Source organism: Ursus arctos, unplaced genomic scaffold (assembly GCF_023065955.2).
Source record: "Ursus arctos isolate Adak ecotype North America unplaced genomic scaffold, UrsArc2.0 scaffold_31, whole genome shotgun sequence".
Classification (NCBI taxonomy): Eukaryota; Metazoa; Chordata; class Mammalia; order Carnivora; family Ursidae; genus Ursus; species Ursus arctos.
This window is the reverse complement of record NW_026622997.1, coordinates 1317213-1333707: the sequence shown is the minus strand read 5'-3', so window position 1 is coordinate 1333707 and position 16495 is coordinate 1317213. Positions and strand designations below refer to the sequence as shown.

Sequence of the window (16495 nt, the reverse complement as noted above, 5' to 3'; positions counted from 1 at the left end):
TACACACTAAACATTAATGAATCTCAAAAGTAGTATGCTAAGTGAAAGAAACTAGAAACAGACTCAAATTTTATGCTGTATGATTCCATCCCAGAAAAGGCAAAAGGTATGAGTGAAAAATCAAATTAATTATTGTCGGAGCTGGGAGTGGAGCAAAGATTGATTAAAAAGGAGCAAGGAGTGGGGTGCCAAGGTGGCTCAATTGGTGAATTGTCTTACTCTTGATCTGGCTCAAGTCTTGATCTCAAGGTGGTGAGTTTGAGCCCCATGCTGAGCATGGAGACTACTTTAAAACAAGAGAGCAAGGGGGATGCTGGGGTACTGGAAGTGTGTATCTTGGTTGTAGCTAGTGGTCATTATAGGATGATGCATGCTTGTCCAGACTCACCCAACTGTGCACATAAAAAGGGAAGTTTTACTGTATGCAAATTATATCTTAATATACCATCACTCAGAATTCCACTTCTAAGACTCTGTCCTATAGAAATACTTACATACGTTCATCAAGGTATTTGTCAAAGAGGGGCGCCTGGGTGGCGCAGTGGTTAAAGCGTCTGCCTTTGACTCAGGGCGTGATCCTGGCGTTCCGGAATCGAGTCCCACATCGGGCTCCTCGGCTGGGAGCCTGCTTCTTCCTCTCCCACTCCCCTGCTGTGTTCCCTCTCTCGCTGGCTGTCTCTGTCAAATAAATAAATAAATAAATCTTAAAAAAAAAAAAAGGTATTTGTCAAAGAATGCTCAAGATAGTAGTTTTGACATAGAGGGTTAATAGAAGGTTGATTGAACAAATTTGGTGCGTCATTCAATCACACTACCACATAACCATCAAAAGAACGAAGTGAGTAGTAACTGGCCTAAAAAGTACACAGAACACTGACGTACAGCAGCTTCCAGTTTGTAAATATGATTCTTTGAGTACACATAAATTATATATTTATTTATAAATAGCTTTGAGGAATACACCCCAAAGTGTTGGCATGGATTTTTTAAAAGAATTTACTTGGGAGTGCAAGGACTTTTCAATTGTTACTGAATTTGCTGTTGCAGTGTTTGAAGGGGGTGGCTGGTGGAGGGCATGGAAGCTTTAAACCTTTTGAAAAAAGCCCCCCTGTATAAGACAATGGTCGTTCACTTAGGACTCAGGACTCAATTCCTGTTAGTGCTGACCACCCACCGCGCTGAGCTGAGTAGGAAAACTATGAAAGAATTAAAAGGGGGGGGGGTGCCTGGGTGGCTCAGTTGGTTCAGCGTCTGCCTTGGGCTCAGGTCATCTCGTGATCTCAGGGTCCATGGGATCCAGCCTCACATGGGGCTCCCTGTTTAGCGGGGAGCCTGCTTCTCCCTCTCCCTCCACTGCTCCCCCGCTTGTGCTCTCTCTGTCAAATAAATAAATAACATCTGAAAGAAAGAAAGAAAGAAAGAAAGAAAGAAAGAAAGAAAGAAAGAAAGAAAGAATTAGTTAAAACATATAATCCCTGACTGCAAAGGACTTGTCCTTTTGAGTGGTGGAAGTGGGAAGGGGGCGCCAAGATGCATGGGGGAGGGGGTGTGGATGGAAAAGGACGTGTTAATAGTGGCTGGGCAAAGGAATGGGGAGACCATTCTCACAGCAGACCCAATTATTTTCAACCCTTTGGGATCATCCCTTTAAGGATGAAGGCTCTCAGAGTTCATGATTTTGCGGATTCTCCAGTGACCATTCAGGAACCTCAAGGCAGGGACTCCTGGGTGGCTCAGTCGGTTAAGTGGCTGCCTTTGGCTCAGGTCATGATCCCAGAGTCCTGGCATCGCGTCTCGTGTTGGGAATCCATGCTCCCCGGGGAGCCTGCTTCTCCTTCTGCCTGCTGTTCCCTCCCCCCGCCCCCGCCTTTTGTTCTCTCTCTCCGTCAAGTAAATAAATAAAATCTTTTAAAAAATAAAAATAAAATTTAAAAAAAGGAACCTCAAGGCAGGACACTAAAGTGGGGGGCTGGGATCTCAGAGCAAAGAGCAACGCGGGTGCTGGCTTTCAGTCTTTGCTGGCTGAGTTCCCAGGTCCCTCCAGGCTGAAGATGTTCAGAGTCAGAAAGGTCGAAATTAGGAATCAGTGGAGTCCAAAGCAGGAAGAAGCACAGAGTGGGAAAGAAGATTACTTAGCAAATACTCCCCTCCACCTGTTAGGCGTTGCGCTCTCCTAGCCCAGGATGTGAGGCGCGGGACCCTTCCCCGCAGGGTCGGGGCCCCAGCGCCTGCGCTCCCACGCCCCGCCTTGCACTCTCTGAGACTCTCCTTTTAGGCTCCAAGCCCAGTTCCTTTGGGTTCTTCATCCTCCTGCACCTCCAGCTCCGCTAACCTTCGGCCGCCCAGGCTGCCAGGGCGCCGGGTGGTGAGTTCGGTGGGAGACGCCCTGCGCTCAGCCTGAACTCTGGGCTCTGCTACTCTCAGGGGTGACTGCCCACCACACTCGCGGTCGCCGGTCGCAGCGGTGGCGGCAGGAATGTTTGCAACCGCAGACACAGGTGAAACTAAAGGAGGGCACTATTCACTATTCAAAAATAATTTAAGAACATTGTTGCAAAGTATGTCTAGAAAGCATAACACCCCAAAACAAGCTTAGAAGAAATAGAAAGTCGGGTGCACCCTGCTGGCTCAGTCCGTAGAGCTTGTGGCTCTTATCGCAGGGTTGTGAGTTCAAGTCCCGCGTTGGGAGTAGAGTTTACTTACAGAGAAAAGAAAATCAAACAAACCATTTACAATGGAAGGCATAAAAGTTGTCAACTACCCCCTCCCTTCAAATATCAGACAGAACAGTTTCAAGGATGAATTTTAACCAACGTTTTTACAGAACAGATAATTCCAATGCATTTAAAACCGTTCCAGAACATAGAAAAAGAAGGGAATATTCGATTCTGGGGGGGAAACAATACAAATACTAATCTGGAAGCTCAAAATTGATTACCAATAAGAAAGTTAACTGATTCTCATTTATACTGAATGCTAAATAGGAGTAAACAGAATCCAGTGGCACATTAAAGAAGTAATTAATGAACTACGGCAAAATGATGATGAGCATAAAATTGTTTAATATTAAGAAATCTTTGAATATATTTCACCATAGTAATATATCTAAGGAAAAACAGCACATAGCCATTTAAATAGATGTGGAAAAGGCACTTTATTATATTAATATCAATTTTTTACATTAAAAAATTTTTTAAAGATTTTATTTATTTATTCGATAGAGATAGAGACAGCCAGCGAGAGAGGGAACACAAGCAGGGGGAGTGGGAGAGGAAGAAGCAGGCTCATAGCAGAAGAGCCTGATGTGGGGCTTGATCCCAGATCGCTGGGATCACGCCCTGAGCCGAAGGCAGACGCTTAACCGCTGTGCCACCCAGGCGCCCCTGACATTAAAATTTTAGTAAAAAAAAGAATAGATGGTTCCTTAACATGATGAAACATTCCTAACTTACATCAACAGTCATCATTCTGCTTTTCAGATAAATATTAGATGCCTTTCCTTTGAAGTTAACAATATGTTAGGGAAATGTCCATTCTCACTACTACTATTTTATATTGTTCTGGAGAAACTAGACCATGTATTTTTTAAAAAGTAATCTCTCCACCCAACATGGAGCTCGAAATTACAACACCAAGATCAAGAGTCGAATGCTGTACAGAGTGAGCCAGCCAGATGCCTCTAAACAATGCATTTAACAAGAGAAATAAGTAAATTGGAAGGTAGTTAAAATTATCATCATATTAGATTTATGATGGTATCCCAGGATATGTTTATAAAATTAAATATATTTATAAAAATAAACAAGAAAAATCAATTGTCTACACACAGTGGAAGAAAAGATACTCATTTACAGTAGCAGCAAAATACATAAAACACTGAGATACAAATTTAAGGGGAAATTACAAGATCAATGATAAGAAAACTTTAAATATTGTTGACTGACCCAAGATATGGAGAAGGAGGAATATCAATTTTCTCTACATGTTAGTCTAGGTATTTCATATAATGCCAATAAAAATTAACATGGAATTTTGTTTTCAAACTGGATAAATTTCTTCTCAAGTTTATGTGAAAAGTAAACAACCATAGTAGCTAGGAAAATTCAGAAAAGAATAACAAGGAAAACATAGGCCTTTGGGATTTTAAAAACATATTACAAGCCACAATGAATAAACCATTGTAGTATAAACAGGATAGAAAATCCAGAAGTCAGCCCAAATAGTTAAGCATTTGATAAATATGGCATCTCAGGTTAATGGAGAAATGATGGCTCATTCAAGAAATGGTACTGTGGGGCGCCTGGGTGGCTCAGTTTGTTAAGTGTCTGCCTTGGGCTCGGTGTCCTGGGATTGAGCCATGCTCACTCAGTAGGGAGCCTGCTTCTCCCTCTCCTGCTCCCCCTGCTTGTGCTCTCTCTGTCAAATAAGTAAAATCTAAAAAAGAAAGAAAGAAAGAAAGAAAGAAAGAAAGAAAGAAAGAAAGAAAGAAAGAAAGAAAGAAAAAAAGAAAGAAAGAGAGAGAGAGAGAGAGAAAGAAAGAAAGAGAGAAAGAAAGGGAGAAGAGAGGAAGGAAAGGAAGGAAGGAAGGAAGGAAGGAAGGAAGGAAGGAAGGAAGGAAGGAAGGAAGGAAGGAAGGGAGGAAGAAATGGTACTGGGACATCTGGGTAAATAACAACAACAAAAAAAAATTCAGTGTGATCCACACCACATCTTACAACTGTATCAGTTCCAGGTGGTTCAAAATTTTAGGAAAAAAAATAAAACCATAAAAGTACTAGAGGAAACCACATGAGAATTTTCTTTTAGTTTTGGCACAAGGGTGGCTTTCTTATGACAGAAAGCATACAAGATTAGTAAATTTAACTAAAAAATTAAAAATTTCTGTGTAACTAAAGCCACCATAAAGAATGTAGAATGGAAAAATTCCAAATGATCACAAAGGGCTAATTTCCCTAATATATGATGATTATGATTATACACAAATAGGCAAAAGGGAAAGGATGTGAATAGAAAGGAATCGTACGTAAATATTAATTTATTCAATTTTTTAATATTTAAAGAAATTAATTAGTACTAATTAATAATAAGGTAACATTTTTTTTTTTTTGCCTATCAGGTTGGCAAAAATCAAAAAAATTTGGTGAAGATTTGGGGTGGCATCACTTTTAGGTATCGTTAGAGAGTTGTAGATTGTTTTTAAAAGATTTTATTTACTTATTTGAGAGAGAGAGTGAGAGAGAGAGCACGAGCAGGGTGAGGGGCAGAGGAAGAAGCCATCTCCCCACTGGCAGGGAGCCCCCTTCGGGCTGGATCCCAAGCCCCTGGATCATGACCTGAGCTGAAGGCAGATGCTTAACTGACTGAGCCACCAGGCGCTGGAGAGTTGTAGATTTTTTTTTTTTAAATGTATTTATTTATTTATTTATTTGAGGGGGGTGGGGTGGGCAGAAGAGGCAGAGGGAGAGAATCTCTAGCAGACTCCCCGCTGAGTGGGGAGCCAGACTCAAGGCTCCAGGCGGGGCTCCACAGAGGGCTCCATCTCATAACCCGGAGATCATGACCTGAGCTGAAACCAAGAAGTGGGCGCTCAACTGATTGAGCGACCCAGGCACCCTAGAGTTGTAGATTTGTATAACTACTTATTTTTTATTTATTAAAAAATTTTAATTCTGTTATAGTTAACATAGTTGTATTAGTTTCAGTTGTATTTTATAACTACTTTGGAGAACAATTTAGTAGTGTATATCAATTTTGTAAACGCATATATTCTTTGACTCAGAAATTCTATTTTTAGGAATTTATCCTAGAGATTTACTAACGTGTAAGATGTTGTATGTAGGAAACTATTTAGTTCAGCATTGTTTATAAATAGAAAATAATTGGCAATAGCATAATTGTTCATCAGTAGAGGACTGGGTAAATAAATTTGTAAATAAATAATGGAATATTTTGCAACTGTCAAAAATAAAAAGGGAGATCTGTCGAGCTCTGGGAAAATCTTCAAGATTTATTGTTAAACGAGCAGTATAGGAACTCCACGCGTCATTTTCTCCTATTCGTGTACAATAATGGGGAGAAGATATGTATACACATGCTTCTTTATGCATAAAATCTCTCCGAAAGTCTACAATAAGAAATCAAAAGTTTTGACTGTTTCTACGGAATGAAATTAGGTGGCTGGGGGGTAGGAGTAGGGTGAAGATTTTCAATTAAAATTTTTTTATTTTGAAAATGTTTAAATATATAAAGAGAAAGACTAGTACATATCCACTATCCCTTATCCCGTTTAAAAAATCCATAAAATTCTGAAAACTTAAAACTGTCAAATCTTCATCTTCATCTGGGGCAAATCTCTGTTGTTCTGTTTTTAGAGACTCCGGCTCTGGGAACAGGTGGCCTGCGCGGGCAGGCGGGCACTAACCCGGGAGGGCCTGGGCGCCGTAGCCTATTGACCCGCCCACCGCGAGGGCTGTGCCACCGCCGCCTCCCGGCCGGCGCGCACCCAAAACTCCAAATCAGTTAGAGCTGGCGGGGTGGTGGGAGCGGGGCCTCCAACCGGCAGAGGGTGGGGGCTGTACACATGTCGGGGGGCACCCCCAGTGATTTCTAACCACTGGACGCAGAGCAGCCGGGGCAGGGCCGGGCTCGGCGTCTGACAGGCAGCTCTGGGTCTGGTCCACCCACTGCTGGGCTCAGAAGTTGTAAACGCGACGCGTGGTCTTCATGTCACAGAAGGCCCCCTTGCCCACGGTCTTGGGGCGCCCACGGTGGTGACGCGGCGCAGCTGGTGCTCGGGCTTGGCTAGCACGAAGGCCCCTTCTTGTTCGGGGCGCCCCGCGGGACTGTGTCACTCTCGGTTCTGGAGCGCGCGCTAGGGCCTGTCTGCGAGGCGCTGAGGCTCGGAGTGGAGCCCACGGGGTATCCTGCAGGATGGGATTTCCCTTTTGGTTTGTTCTGGCATTGTCCGAGATTTTCAAAAAATCATAGGTAATGTAGTCCCTTAAAACAATGTTTTTAAAAATAAGCATTTTCAAGTTAATAGCCGAGGCTGCACGCGTTTCTTCCGTTGAAAACATCTTCACTGCGCGCCCGCGCACGAAATTCCAACCACGTGCTTCGCCGCGGGAGGCGGGAGGCGGGAGGCGGGAGGCGGGAGGCGGGAGGCGGGAGGCGGGAGGCGGGAGGCGGGAGGCGGGAGGCGGGAGACGAGACGCGGGATCCTAGAGCGGCCCGGAAGTGCTCCCTCCCCGAGCGCCCCGCGCGGCGGGCGGCCTCCTCGCTGAGGCGCATTGTTCCGGCTGGCGCGCTCCCGCCGACGCCGCGCTGCGGCTCTCCGCCTCCCGGCCTCGTTCGGCTCGCGTGAGTCGGCGCCGGACCCCGGGGAGGGCGTGGCTGGGAGAGGGCGGTGGAAGGTGAGCCTCCGCCCGCGGACGTCGCGCGGTGAGGGCGCGGGAGGACTGCGAGGTTGGACGGCCGCCCCCGGGGAGTAGCGGCCGTTGGTGGGACTGGGCAGGAAACCCCTGGAGTCTGACAGCCTCGGGGACGGGGAAGTTAAGCACGGAGTTCAGCCCCTCAGGTTTTGGTTCTGAGAGCGGGTTAAGGGGCTGTGAGCGGACTGGCTTTCGGGGGCAGGATCCTGGAGCCCTGACGTACGCGCACTCACGGGGACCCTGTTGCCGATGGGTGCTCCGGGGCTCCCTGTCCGTCACCCACCCGTGCCCAGGTGCCCGCCCCCTGCGCGTCCACCGTAGCGCCTGTCCAGCGGGAATGCGGCTTCGGGGCTGCACTTCCTGACATGGTGCGGACGTACAGGCCTCCTGGGTCGCAGGCACTGCCTGGGCTTCTGTGGATTCTGAGGCCTGTCCTCCCAAAGAACTTGACCTTAGGCAACTTACGTAACTTCCCCTGACCTCTGTTTTTTATCTCCGGCCGTTGTTATCCAACCTCAGAGGGTCCTCTGAGCATTAACTGTGGTCCTGTATTGAAAGCTTGAGTCCCAGGAAAGTAAGTTCATTAATCAAAGACAAGAACAGTTTCTATCCAATAGTCTAAGTTGACTTTTACATAATGAGTCTGAGCCTTTTAACTATTCTGAGTGAACTGTGTGGCCCCTAACTTCTCCATGAGCGCCCTAAGGTATTTTTATTGCTATTTCTTCACATTGAGAGACAGATTGAAAGAAGATAAAAAAACTGGCTGAAGGTCACACAATCAGTAAATGTTAGAGCCAAAATAAAACCCAGTTCCGAGTGACTTGAAAGTGTATGGTTTTTGCACATTATGACCTTATATTTCCCATTTTTCCCGTCCTTTGGTCCCCAAGTGACTTGACTCAGTAAAGAGCCTTGGAACCTGTGACAGTTGCTTATATAATCAATGCCTATCATTAGTTATTGCCATTTTTTCTATGTAAACGTCGATTTTTAATGCTTAGGAGGGAACCTTCCAAGGTGTTTCTAAAACGCAGCTCCAGCTGGAGGGTGTTTTTTTAAACTCTTCAGGGACAAGATGAATACAGATTCAGAGGAGCCTTTACCCCTGGATGTGCGAGGTCCTGAGATTTGGGAAGAACTTCTGACAGTCAAAGTGGAGATGGAAAGTCGCCTCCGAGCTCAGGAATCCAGGCTGAAACGTAGTAATCCCCTAGCGAGGGAAATTTTCCGAAGGCGCTTTCGACAGCTGTGCTACCAGGAGACCCCTGGACCCAGGGAGGCCCTTACCCGACTCCAGGAGCTTTGCTGCCAGTGGCTGAGGCCACATGTGAGCACAAAGGAGCAGATCGTGGAGCTGCTGGTGCTGGAGCAGTTCCTGACCATCCTGCCCGAGGAGCTGCAGGCCTGGGTGCGGGAGCACTGTCCAGAGAGTGGGGAAGAGGCTGTGATTTTGCTGGAGGATCTGGAGAGAGAGCTTGATGAACCACAACATGAGGTAGGAAGATTTGCCGGGAAGAAGTATATGTGCGTGATCCTTGAATCCTTTGTTTTGTATCCCCTTGACTAACTCTAACCCTGCTTCCTGCTTCTTCCAGGGAAGTGTTTCTTTAGACAGTTTTGTCTTCAGAAGTCACATCTCATCTCTGTTTCCAGATGGTAGCCCACACGCAGGGGCAAGAAGTCCCATCTGAGGAGACAGTACCTCTGGGAGCACAGACATCACTGAGCCTCCAGTCCCGGCCTGAGGAACCCCAGCTCACCCGTGGCACTGCTCAGCAGCCTCACCCTATTGGAGAGACAGGTGAGGGACAGGATTTTTCTGGTGCTGAACATATTCCCCCCCCGCCCCCCGCCCCGGTCAAGGAAAAACAAATATAAAGCCTAGACCTGGGGAGCCAGGGGATCAGAAGTCCCTTTGCCAGGTGACAGCAATGCTCCCTGCTTCCGAGTGCGCTCACTGTGTCCCCTTGCCCCATGCTCAGGCTATACCCCCACCTCCCATTCTGGAGGGAGGCTCTCTGGTCTCCTGGTACATGGCACCTCAGGGAGACTTTCAGGAATCACTGTGGGGAGCAGCTTTAGAGAATCGGTGTGATAGACAAGGTTCAGATCCTGGCTTTGCCTTTGGAAGCTGCTGTACGTGGGCAGGCACCTAACCATTTGCTCAGTTCCCTCATCTCCAGATGGGATTGATCATAGTATTGCCTTAGTTTGCTTGGGCTCTCCTAATAAACTAGCACACACTGAGGGGCTCACACAGCAGACATTTATTTGTCTTCTCACAGCTCTGGAGGCTGAATGTCCAAGAGCAAGGGGCCTGCACGGTGGGTTTTTGGTGAGACCTGTCTTCCTGGCTTGCTGATGGCCACCTTCTTGCTTTGTTCTCACGTGTGCCTTTCTCTGTGCACTTGCCTGTTGGGCAGGGGAGAGAGAGTGAGGGGGAGAGAGAGAAAGCTCTAGTGTCTCTTCCCCTTATAAGGACATCAGTCCTATTGGATTAGGGCCCCACTCTTAATTACCTGAATTACTTTCCTAATAAGGCCCTGTTTCTAAATACAGTCAGGGCTTCAACATGTGACGGGGGGAGGGGAGATGATACAATTCAGTTGAGCAAGTGCGCCCCACAGAAGGTTGTTGTGAGCCCTGAACACAAACAGCTGACAGAAAGCACTTGGCAGGCTGTCCCTCCAGGCCCACCCTTGCCAGTCTGGCTGACGTCTGCCGGGGAAAGCTGGGAAAGCAGGGAAAGCAGTGAGCATGCTCAGCAGGTGGCAGACTGGATGGGGGAGTCCAGTGGAACCAGCCTTTGCCACTTCCTGGCAGGTGACTGTGGCCCGTCCAGTCTTGAGCACATGGGGCCAAGCCGGCTGCCTTCCTGTCTTGGCTGTCCCCGCCACAGCTGGCCCAGCTTCCATCTGATTTCGCACACCAGACATCATCACCTCTTATGGCCGGTTTAGCCGTCTTAACAGTTGATGTGCAGTGTGTCTGCTGTTCCCATTTTCACACCATCCCCATGTGGATCAAAGCCGCGACTTCCCTTGCTGCTCTGCCTCCTGCCTCTGTTTATTTTGTCTGCCCTAGCAATCGTACGGTTATCCTGGATTTCTGCCACTTGGAACACATCTCTTGACCTAAATTAAAAAGATATTTTTGAGTGACTTCTGTTGCTCTGCAGACCTTCTTCTGGCTCCTGAGACCTCATCAGATTAAAAGTCCTTTGGTTTCTGGGCCCCTGGGTGGTCAGTCCTTTAAGCGTCTGATTTTTGATTTCGGCTCAGGTCATGATCTCAGGGCTTCTTACTCAGTGTGGAGTCTGCTGGAGATTTTCTCTCTCTCCGTCTGCCCTTCCCCACACTTTTGCACTCTCTCTTTCTATAAGATAAATATGTCTTTTAAAAAATCCTTTGGTTTCATTTTCCTCCTTCATGAACATCTTTGCAGTCTGTCCTTTTGTTTCTTCCTCATCTCCCTATGAACTTGAAGTTTTTATTTTCCAGCCATCTTTTCCTTTCTTCAGCCTTCCAAACTGCATCTAGAACCGTACTGGGAACCCCTTCTTTCAGGAAGCACATCTGAGCAAGTCTTTCCTCCTGTTCATCCAGTTGGTCCCTCCCTCCCTTCATGCAGTCATCCATTAAGCATTTCTATGGCCACAGGAGAGTATCCTGAGGGCATCTACAAATCCATTCTCTTACGGGACTATCACTGCCGGTGTGTGTCTTCAGGAAAAGCCAGTTTTGCACAGCGATTTAGTAAGTGTTTGAAATTACAAGGACCCAATCCAAGTTCCAGCTTTTCAAATTTTTTTAAACTAAGCAACATTTAAGGTTACTTTGTATCACTGGTTTTGAATTTTCTTTTAGAACTGCTGATGATAAAAAGTCCATATAGTATAGAAGTTTATATAGTAAAACATGAAAGTTCTCCAAAGTTTATTCCACTGCTGTCAGATTGCTGGTCTTTTCCAGACTTTCTCTACACGTCTCGCTATTCACTTCTTTCAAGAGGTGCTGTAGTAACATCAGGGCCTTTTGTGGTGCGTTAGTTTGATGACGTACGTGACAGTGCTTTGTGAGTCACGGAAGGCTGTGCAAGTGGTAATAGAAGGTGAGAAATGTCCTTGTTTTTATATTCTACCCAGTTCTCGTGTACATTTCAACTATAAGTGTGAATTTGGGGCAGAAGGGCAGTACTGATCCCACTCGTGGCCTGTTTCTTCTCTGCAGACGCATTTCTGTTTTCCAAACCCATTGTCATCCCCCAGCTAGAAGGAGTGGGAGAACACGGTCTAACAACAGAGGAGTCCGCAGAGGCTCCTGTTTAGGTGTGTGAGGGACAGTACAGTCAGGTGTGGGAGAAAGAGCTGGATGTTTGGTAAAAAAAGGAAGGCTGGAGGCTGTTCTCCTTGGGCTCTCTGGTTTGCAGGGTGGAAATCTGTTGGTTCACAGGCTCCTTGGGAGCTTCCCAGGTGTAAGCTGAAACCAGCCCCCTCGTGTGGGGGGAAGGGAGAGACCGAAGACAGCAGGTAGATGAGGGTTTTATTTTTTTTTAATTAGAAAAAAATTTTTTTAAAAAGATTTTATTTATTTATTTGCCAGAGATAGAGACAGCCAGCGAGAGAGGGAGCACAAGCAGGGGGAGTGGGAGAAGACGAAGCAGGCTCCCAGCGGAGGAGCCCGATGCGGGGCTTGATCCCAGGACTCTGAGCCGAAGGCAGATGCTTAATGACTGAGCCACCCAGGCGCCCCTAGATGGTGGTTTTAATAAGCAAAGGAGGCTTACACGGGAGGCCCTTCCTGGGTGGTGGCAAAGTGAGTAGATCTCCACACCCACCTGCCAAATCATAAAAGTTTATACAGAGGCCTTACCTGCTTCAGTCGTGTGTATTGTCCAGATGGTGTTGTCCCCCTGTCACTGTCACTGGCCTTGGGGCGGCTCCTGGAGTGGGGCAGGCAAGTGTAACTCACATTCCAGGGACAGAGGAGGGGGTGAGGAACTTCCAGTGGTCAGGGTCCAGCTCATGGGTCACTTGGCAGTCATGTCTTCGTGATGGCTTCCCCCAGTAGTCCTACCCGCAGAGACGGAGACATCCTGAGGATACCACAGGACTGCTCCGTAATGTTTAGACAGTTTGGGTCTGTTTGTTTCCATTCTTGCCTTCAACTCCTACAGGCCTGATGGGGTTGGTTGGACAACTATCCAGTATGGGCTGGTTCTGTTGGGAGTGTTTGCCTCAGGTGCCCGTCCCTGGGCCATCATTTGAGGCCATAGTAGTAGGATTGGTTTCAGTGCTTTCTTTTATTCATTCAACAAATACTTATTAAAAACTGCCTTGTGCCAGTCATGATTCAAGGAACAAAAGATCCCGCTGTCATAGAGATTAGATTGTGGCAAGGGGGAGACAAGCAGGGAGGTTGATGCAGGGTGTTAGAAGGTGGTAAGCTGTGGAATGGGGTGGAACGGGAGCAGGGAGGGAGACTGTTAGTACGGTGGGTGGCAAGCTGATTGCAGTAGGAAGTAGAAGTAAGGAAGTGGGAGCTGAACGAAAACTTGAAGGAATGAGGGAGGGAGACTTGCTGTCATCTGAGCGGAGCCAGCAAAGGCCCTATGCAGGGAGTACACCTGTGGTAGTGCTGATTTCACAGTTGTTGAGTATTCCCGACGCCCCTGGAATGGCAGGATTGAACACTGACCCCATGAAGGAATGAATGAGTACATGGGGTGACTTCCCCTGCTCACTTCGAGCCACCCCACCTCAAAAGGAGGGAATTTGGGTTTTTTTTTTAAGATTTATTTACTTGTTTTCTAGAGAGCATGTGTGCGAATGGGGGTAGGGGCAGAGGGACAGAGAGACCCTGTGAGGTCAAGCAGACTCTGTGCTGAACGTAGAGCCTGATGCGGGGCTCGATTCCAGGACCCCGAGATCATGACCTTGACTGAGCTACCCAGGCGCCCCGTGGTGAGGGAGTTCTAAGGGAGAACTAAGAGAAGCCACCCTGATCTTGACCCACCCCTCCCCACAAAGACGTAGAAGGAATTCTTTCTAGGCCCAGGCCACATAAGGTCGGGCTGAGCTGCATTTTGCCGAAGAGGCCAGACTTCCTTGTTACCTGGAGGAAGGTGTTACCACACTGACCCTGCTGTTTCTAACCTCCTCTCTGCTCTGTGATGTGGCGTCATACCAGGTTAGAAGCACCCTGTCCTTCTGTGCACGCAGTGACCCTCCCATAGACTCAGGGAACAAGTGACATTTGCCTGGTCTTTTCTGTTTCAGATGGAATGACCAGGGCTGAGGACAGAGAGCTGGTGCTGAGGAAAGACTGTCCTAAGATAGCGGAGTCCCATGGGGAGATATTTGATGGACAGACCTGGGAGGAATCCCCCCAGGATCCCGGACATGGAGAGGTTGGTGACCCTGAGGGTTGGGCAGCAGGGCGCTGGGGCAGTCCCCCAGGGGAGGGACGGCACAAGTGTGATGTGTGTGGGAAGAGCTTTGCCCAGAGTTCAGGCCTTGTTCGCCATCAGAGAATCCACACTGGAGAGAGACCCTATGAGTGTAATGAGTGTGGGAAGACCTTTAGTCGGAGCTCTGGTCTTTTCAATCACCGGGGGATCCACAACATACAGAAACGGTACCGTTGTGCGGAGTGCGGGAAGGCCTTCAGTCAGAGTGCGGGTCTGATCCAGCATCAGAGAACCCACAGGGGAGAGAGGCCCCATCAGTGCGGCCAGTGCGGGAAGAGCTACAGTCGGCGGTCGTTCCTCATCGAGCACCAGAGGAGCCACACGGGCGAGCGGCCTCACCAGTGCAGCAAGTGTGGGAAGAGCTTCAACCGCCACTGCAACCTCATCCGCCATCAGAAGACCCACGTGGCAGCAGCGCTGGTCTAATCGTCGCTGGGTACAGGTTTCCTGGATCACTGGCCAAGTCCCCTGGGGGAGGCTAAGCTAGAAAACGTCTTTCCTCACGTCCCCACTACGTGTGATTTGGAACAAGTACTGATCTGCGGTCTGGGCACATCCGAAGAGGAAGGTGCGGGTGTTGGAGCTGCTGCTTTGCGTTTGGTTCCTTTCCTGCGTCCCCACCCCTCGGAGGTGCTCACTTTGAGACGGCTGCTGGACCGTCCCAGGCCTGTCGTAAACAGCGCTGTGGGGCCGCGTGCCTGCGGGTCTGTATCTGCGTGGAATTCCCTAAGAGCACACAGAGCTCTGCTGACGGTTTGCAGGAAATGGGTCTGTGGCGTCCTGTGACCAGCACCTCCAGGCCACCCCCTTCCCCTCTCGCTGCTTCCCCGGTACCCGCGGGGCGCTTCCTCGGGACAGCGACGCGCGCTGTTTGCAGACTGCTTCCGTTTCCAGAAGCCCAGCTGGCAGGAAAGTGGCGCCATCATTTCCCGTGTGACAGACGAGGAAGACATGAGGAGTCAGGGTCTGAAACCTGGACTTTTGTTGTGGAATAATTTAAGCTCGTAGAAACGATAGAGTTTTCATATGCTCTTCACCCCCGATCCGTGTTTTTGGTTAAAGCCCCGGCTTTGGGCTTCACACCCCAGGGGTTTGTGCTGCTGTCCTGCTTCACTGGGATTGTCAGGCTGTGTCCGTGGAGCTCGGAGCTCCGTCACCCGCTGGCCACCTCGTGCTCGTCCGTCAGGTCCGCAGCTTTGCAGGCCGTCTGTGTCCTGAGTCCTAGGCCACCCCAGGGAGTTGGGTCACCAGCCACAAGAAGGCGCTTGTATTTTTATTTATTTAAAAATTTTATTTATTTGGACTGAGCCCAAGGCAGCTGCTTAACCGACTGAGCAACCCAGGTGCCTCCACAGCCCCTTCTTGATCCAAGTCTCCCTCTTTTTTTTCTCATTTCTCTACTGAATGGGTGGCCCAGAAAGTTGGATTTTAAGTTCAAGGTATCATCAACTGTTTCCCATCGCAGAGATAAATTACCGAATGCAAGCATTACCTACAAATTACACACAACGCCATTTTGAGGCAGGGCATCCATTTCCCTCGCTGTTGGGGAAAGTTCTAGTGCTGCCAGAAGCCCAAGATGAATTTCCGCATCACAGTAGGCTTAAACATAGGCCCTGGCATGAAATACAGAGATGGTCTGAAGATTGACTGTTGCTGATTACATTAGGAGTCCCCTGTCTTGTGTGAGTTCAGATTCAAAAGTTCAACTCTGAAAGTTGGCTGTCCTCATCCCTTGTTGTTTCTCCGAACCATGTGGTGCACTGGGGACACTGAGGACTCGGAGCCAGGTCCCTGGGGTGGAGTCCCTGCCCAGTGAATTCTGCAGGGTGGGGCCTTTGATAAATCACGTGGAGTGGATTTCCGAGAAGCAGAGCCTGGGTTGGGATTCAGGGTCAGGGGATTTACTGCGGAGGAGTAACCGCAGGGCATGGGGGAGGCAGGACATGGAGGAGGAGAGGGCTGAGCAAGATGTGGTCTCACAGTTAAGCTTTAGCCTAATTTGGAGGAAGGGCGTCTGGAACAAAATGCCCTCGACGCAAGGGGCCAGCCTTGTTTCTCCTCACTCAGCACTCATGGATCGAGGGCAGCCCCGGGGAGTCGGGCAGCTGCCCTGTCCAAGGCCAACTCTGCAGAGAAGCGATGGGTTTGAGCCTTTAGCAGCCAGCGCTCACGGGGGCCAGGAGAGGGGTGCCCTGGCTGGGTGCGGGGCAGGATGCAGGACCACGGGCATCTCTCACCGCGCTCGGCCTCTTAGGCCTGTTCCTGCACCTGCCTGCCCCCTTTGCACGGTTGTTCCGAGGAGTAGCAGATAGCAGTGATTCAGAAGGACACGGTGATCTCTAAAATACACATCAAGTGAAGAGAAGGGGACGTTACTACTAAATTTGAATATGATCTATAACAAGACAAAGGGAGGGTTGCACAGCAGTGAGAGACCTCCTAGGTTAGTGTTCGTGGGACTTTTTCTTTTACCTCAGTTCTTTAAAAAAGTATATTACAGACTGGTGTCATGTGGGCTTTAGAAATAAATTAATATTTGGATCAAGGGCAGAGAGTAAGTTAATATTAAAAAGGGACGATGTGTCCTGAGT

The 16495-nt window shown here is 48.4% G+C and overlaps 1 protein-coding gene across 5 annotated transcripts; it reads left to right on the top strand.

Moving 5' to 3' along the window:
* The first annotated feature begins 7255 nt into the window (after positions 1-7255).
* On the top strand, positions 7256-16495 carry ZSCAN9 (zinc finger and SCAN domain containing 9). 5 transcript variants are annotated; one of them, XM_057304994.1, is made up of 5 exons: positions 7265-7359; positions 8502-8928; positions 9087-9234; positions 13711-13841; positions 14064-16495. In XM_057304994.1, the coding sequence occupies exons 2-5, from the start codon at positions 8509-8511 to the stop codon at positions 14325-14327; spliced, it is 963 nt and encodes a 320-aa protein (XP_057160977.1). In that variant the 5' UTR covers positions 7265-7359; positions 8502-8508; the 3' UTR covers positions 14328-16495. The 5 variants fall into 5 exon arrangements, with proteins under 5 accessions (XP_044236401.2, XP_026345348.2, XP_057160977.1 ...); XM_057304993.1 differs by having other exon boundaries at positions 7298-7412; XM_044380466.3 differs by having other exon boundaries at positions 7256-7359; positions 13711-16495.

Bases quoted from the DNA above. Each gene is read 5' to 3' on its own strand.
- ZSCAN9 (XM_044380466.3), top strand. From the start codon at position 8,509: ATGAATACAGATTCAGAGGAGCCTTTACCCCTGGATGTGCGAGGTCCT. The intron at 8,929-9,086 runs GTAGGAAGATTT...CTCTGTTTCCAG, and splicing joins TTGATGAACCACAACATGAG to ATGGTAGCCCACACGCAGGG. The intron at 9,235-13,710 runs GTGAGGGACAGG...TTTCTGTTTCAG, and splicing joins TCACCCTATTGGAGAGACAG to ATGGAATGACCAGGGCTGAG.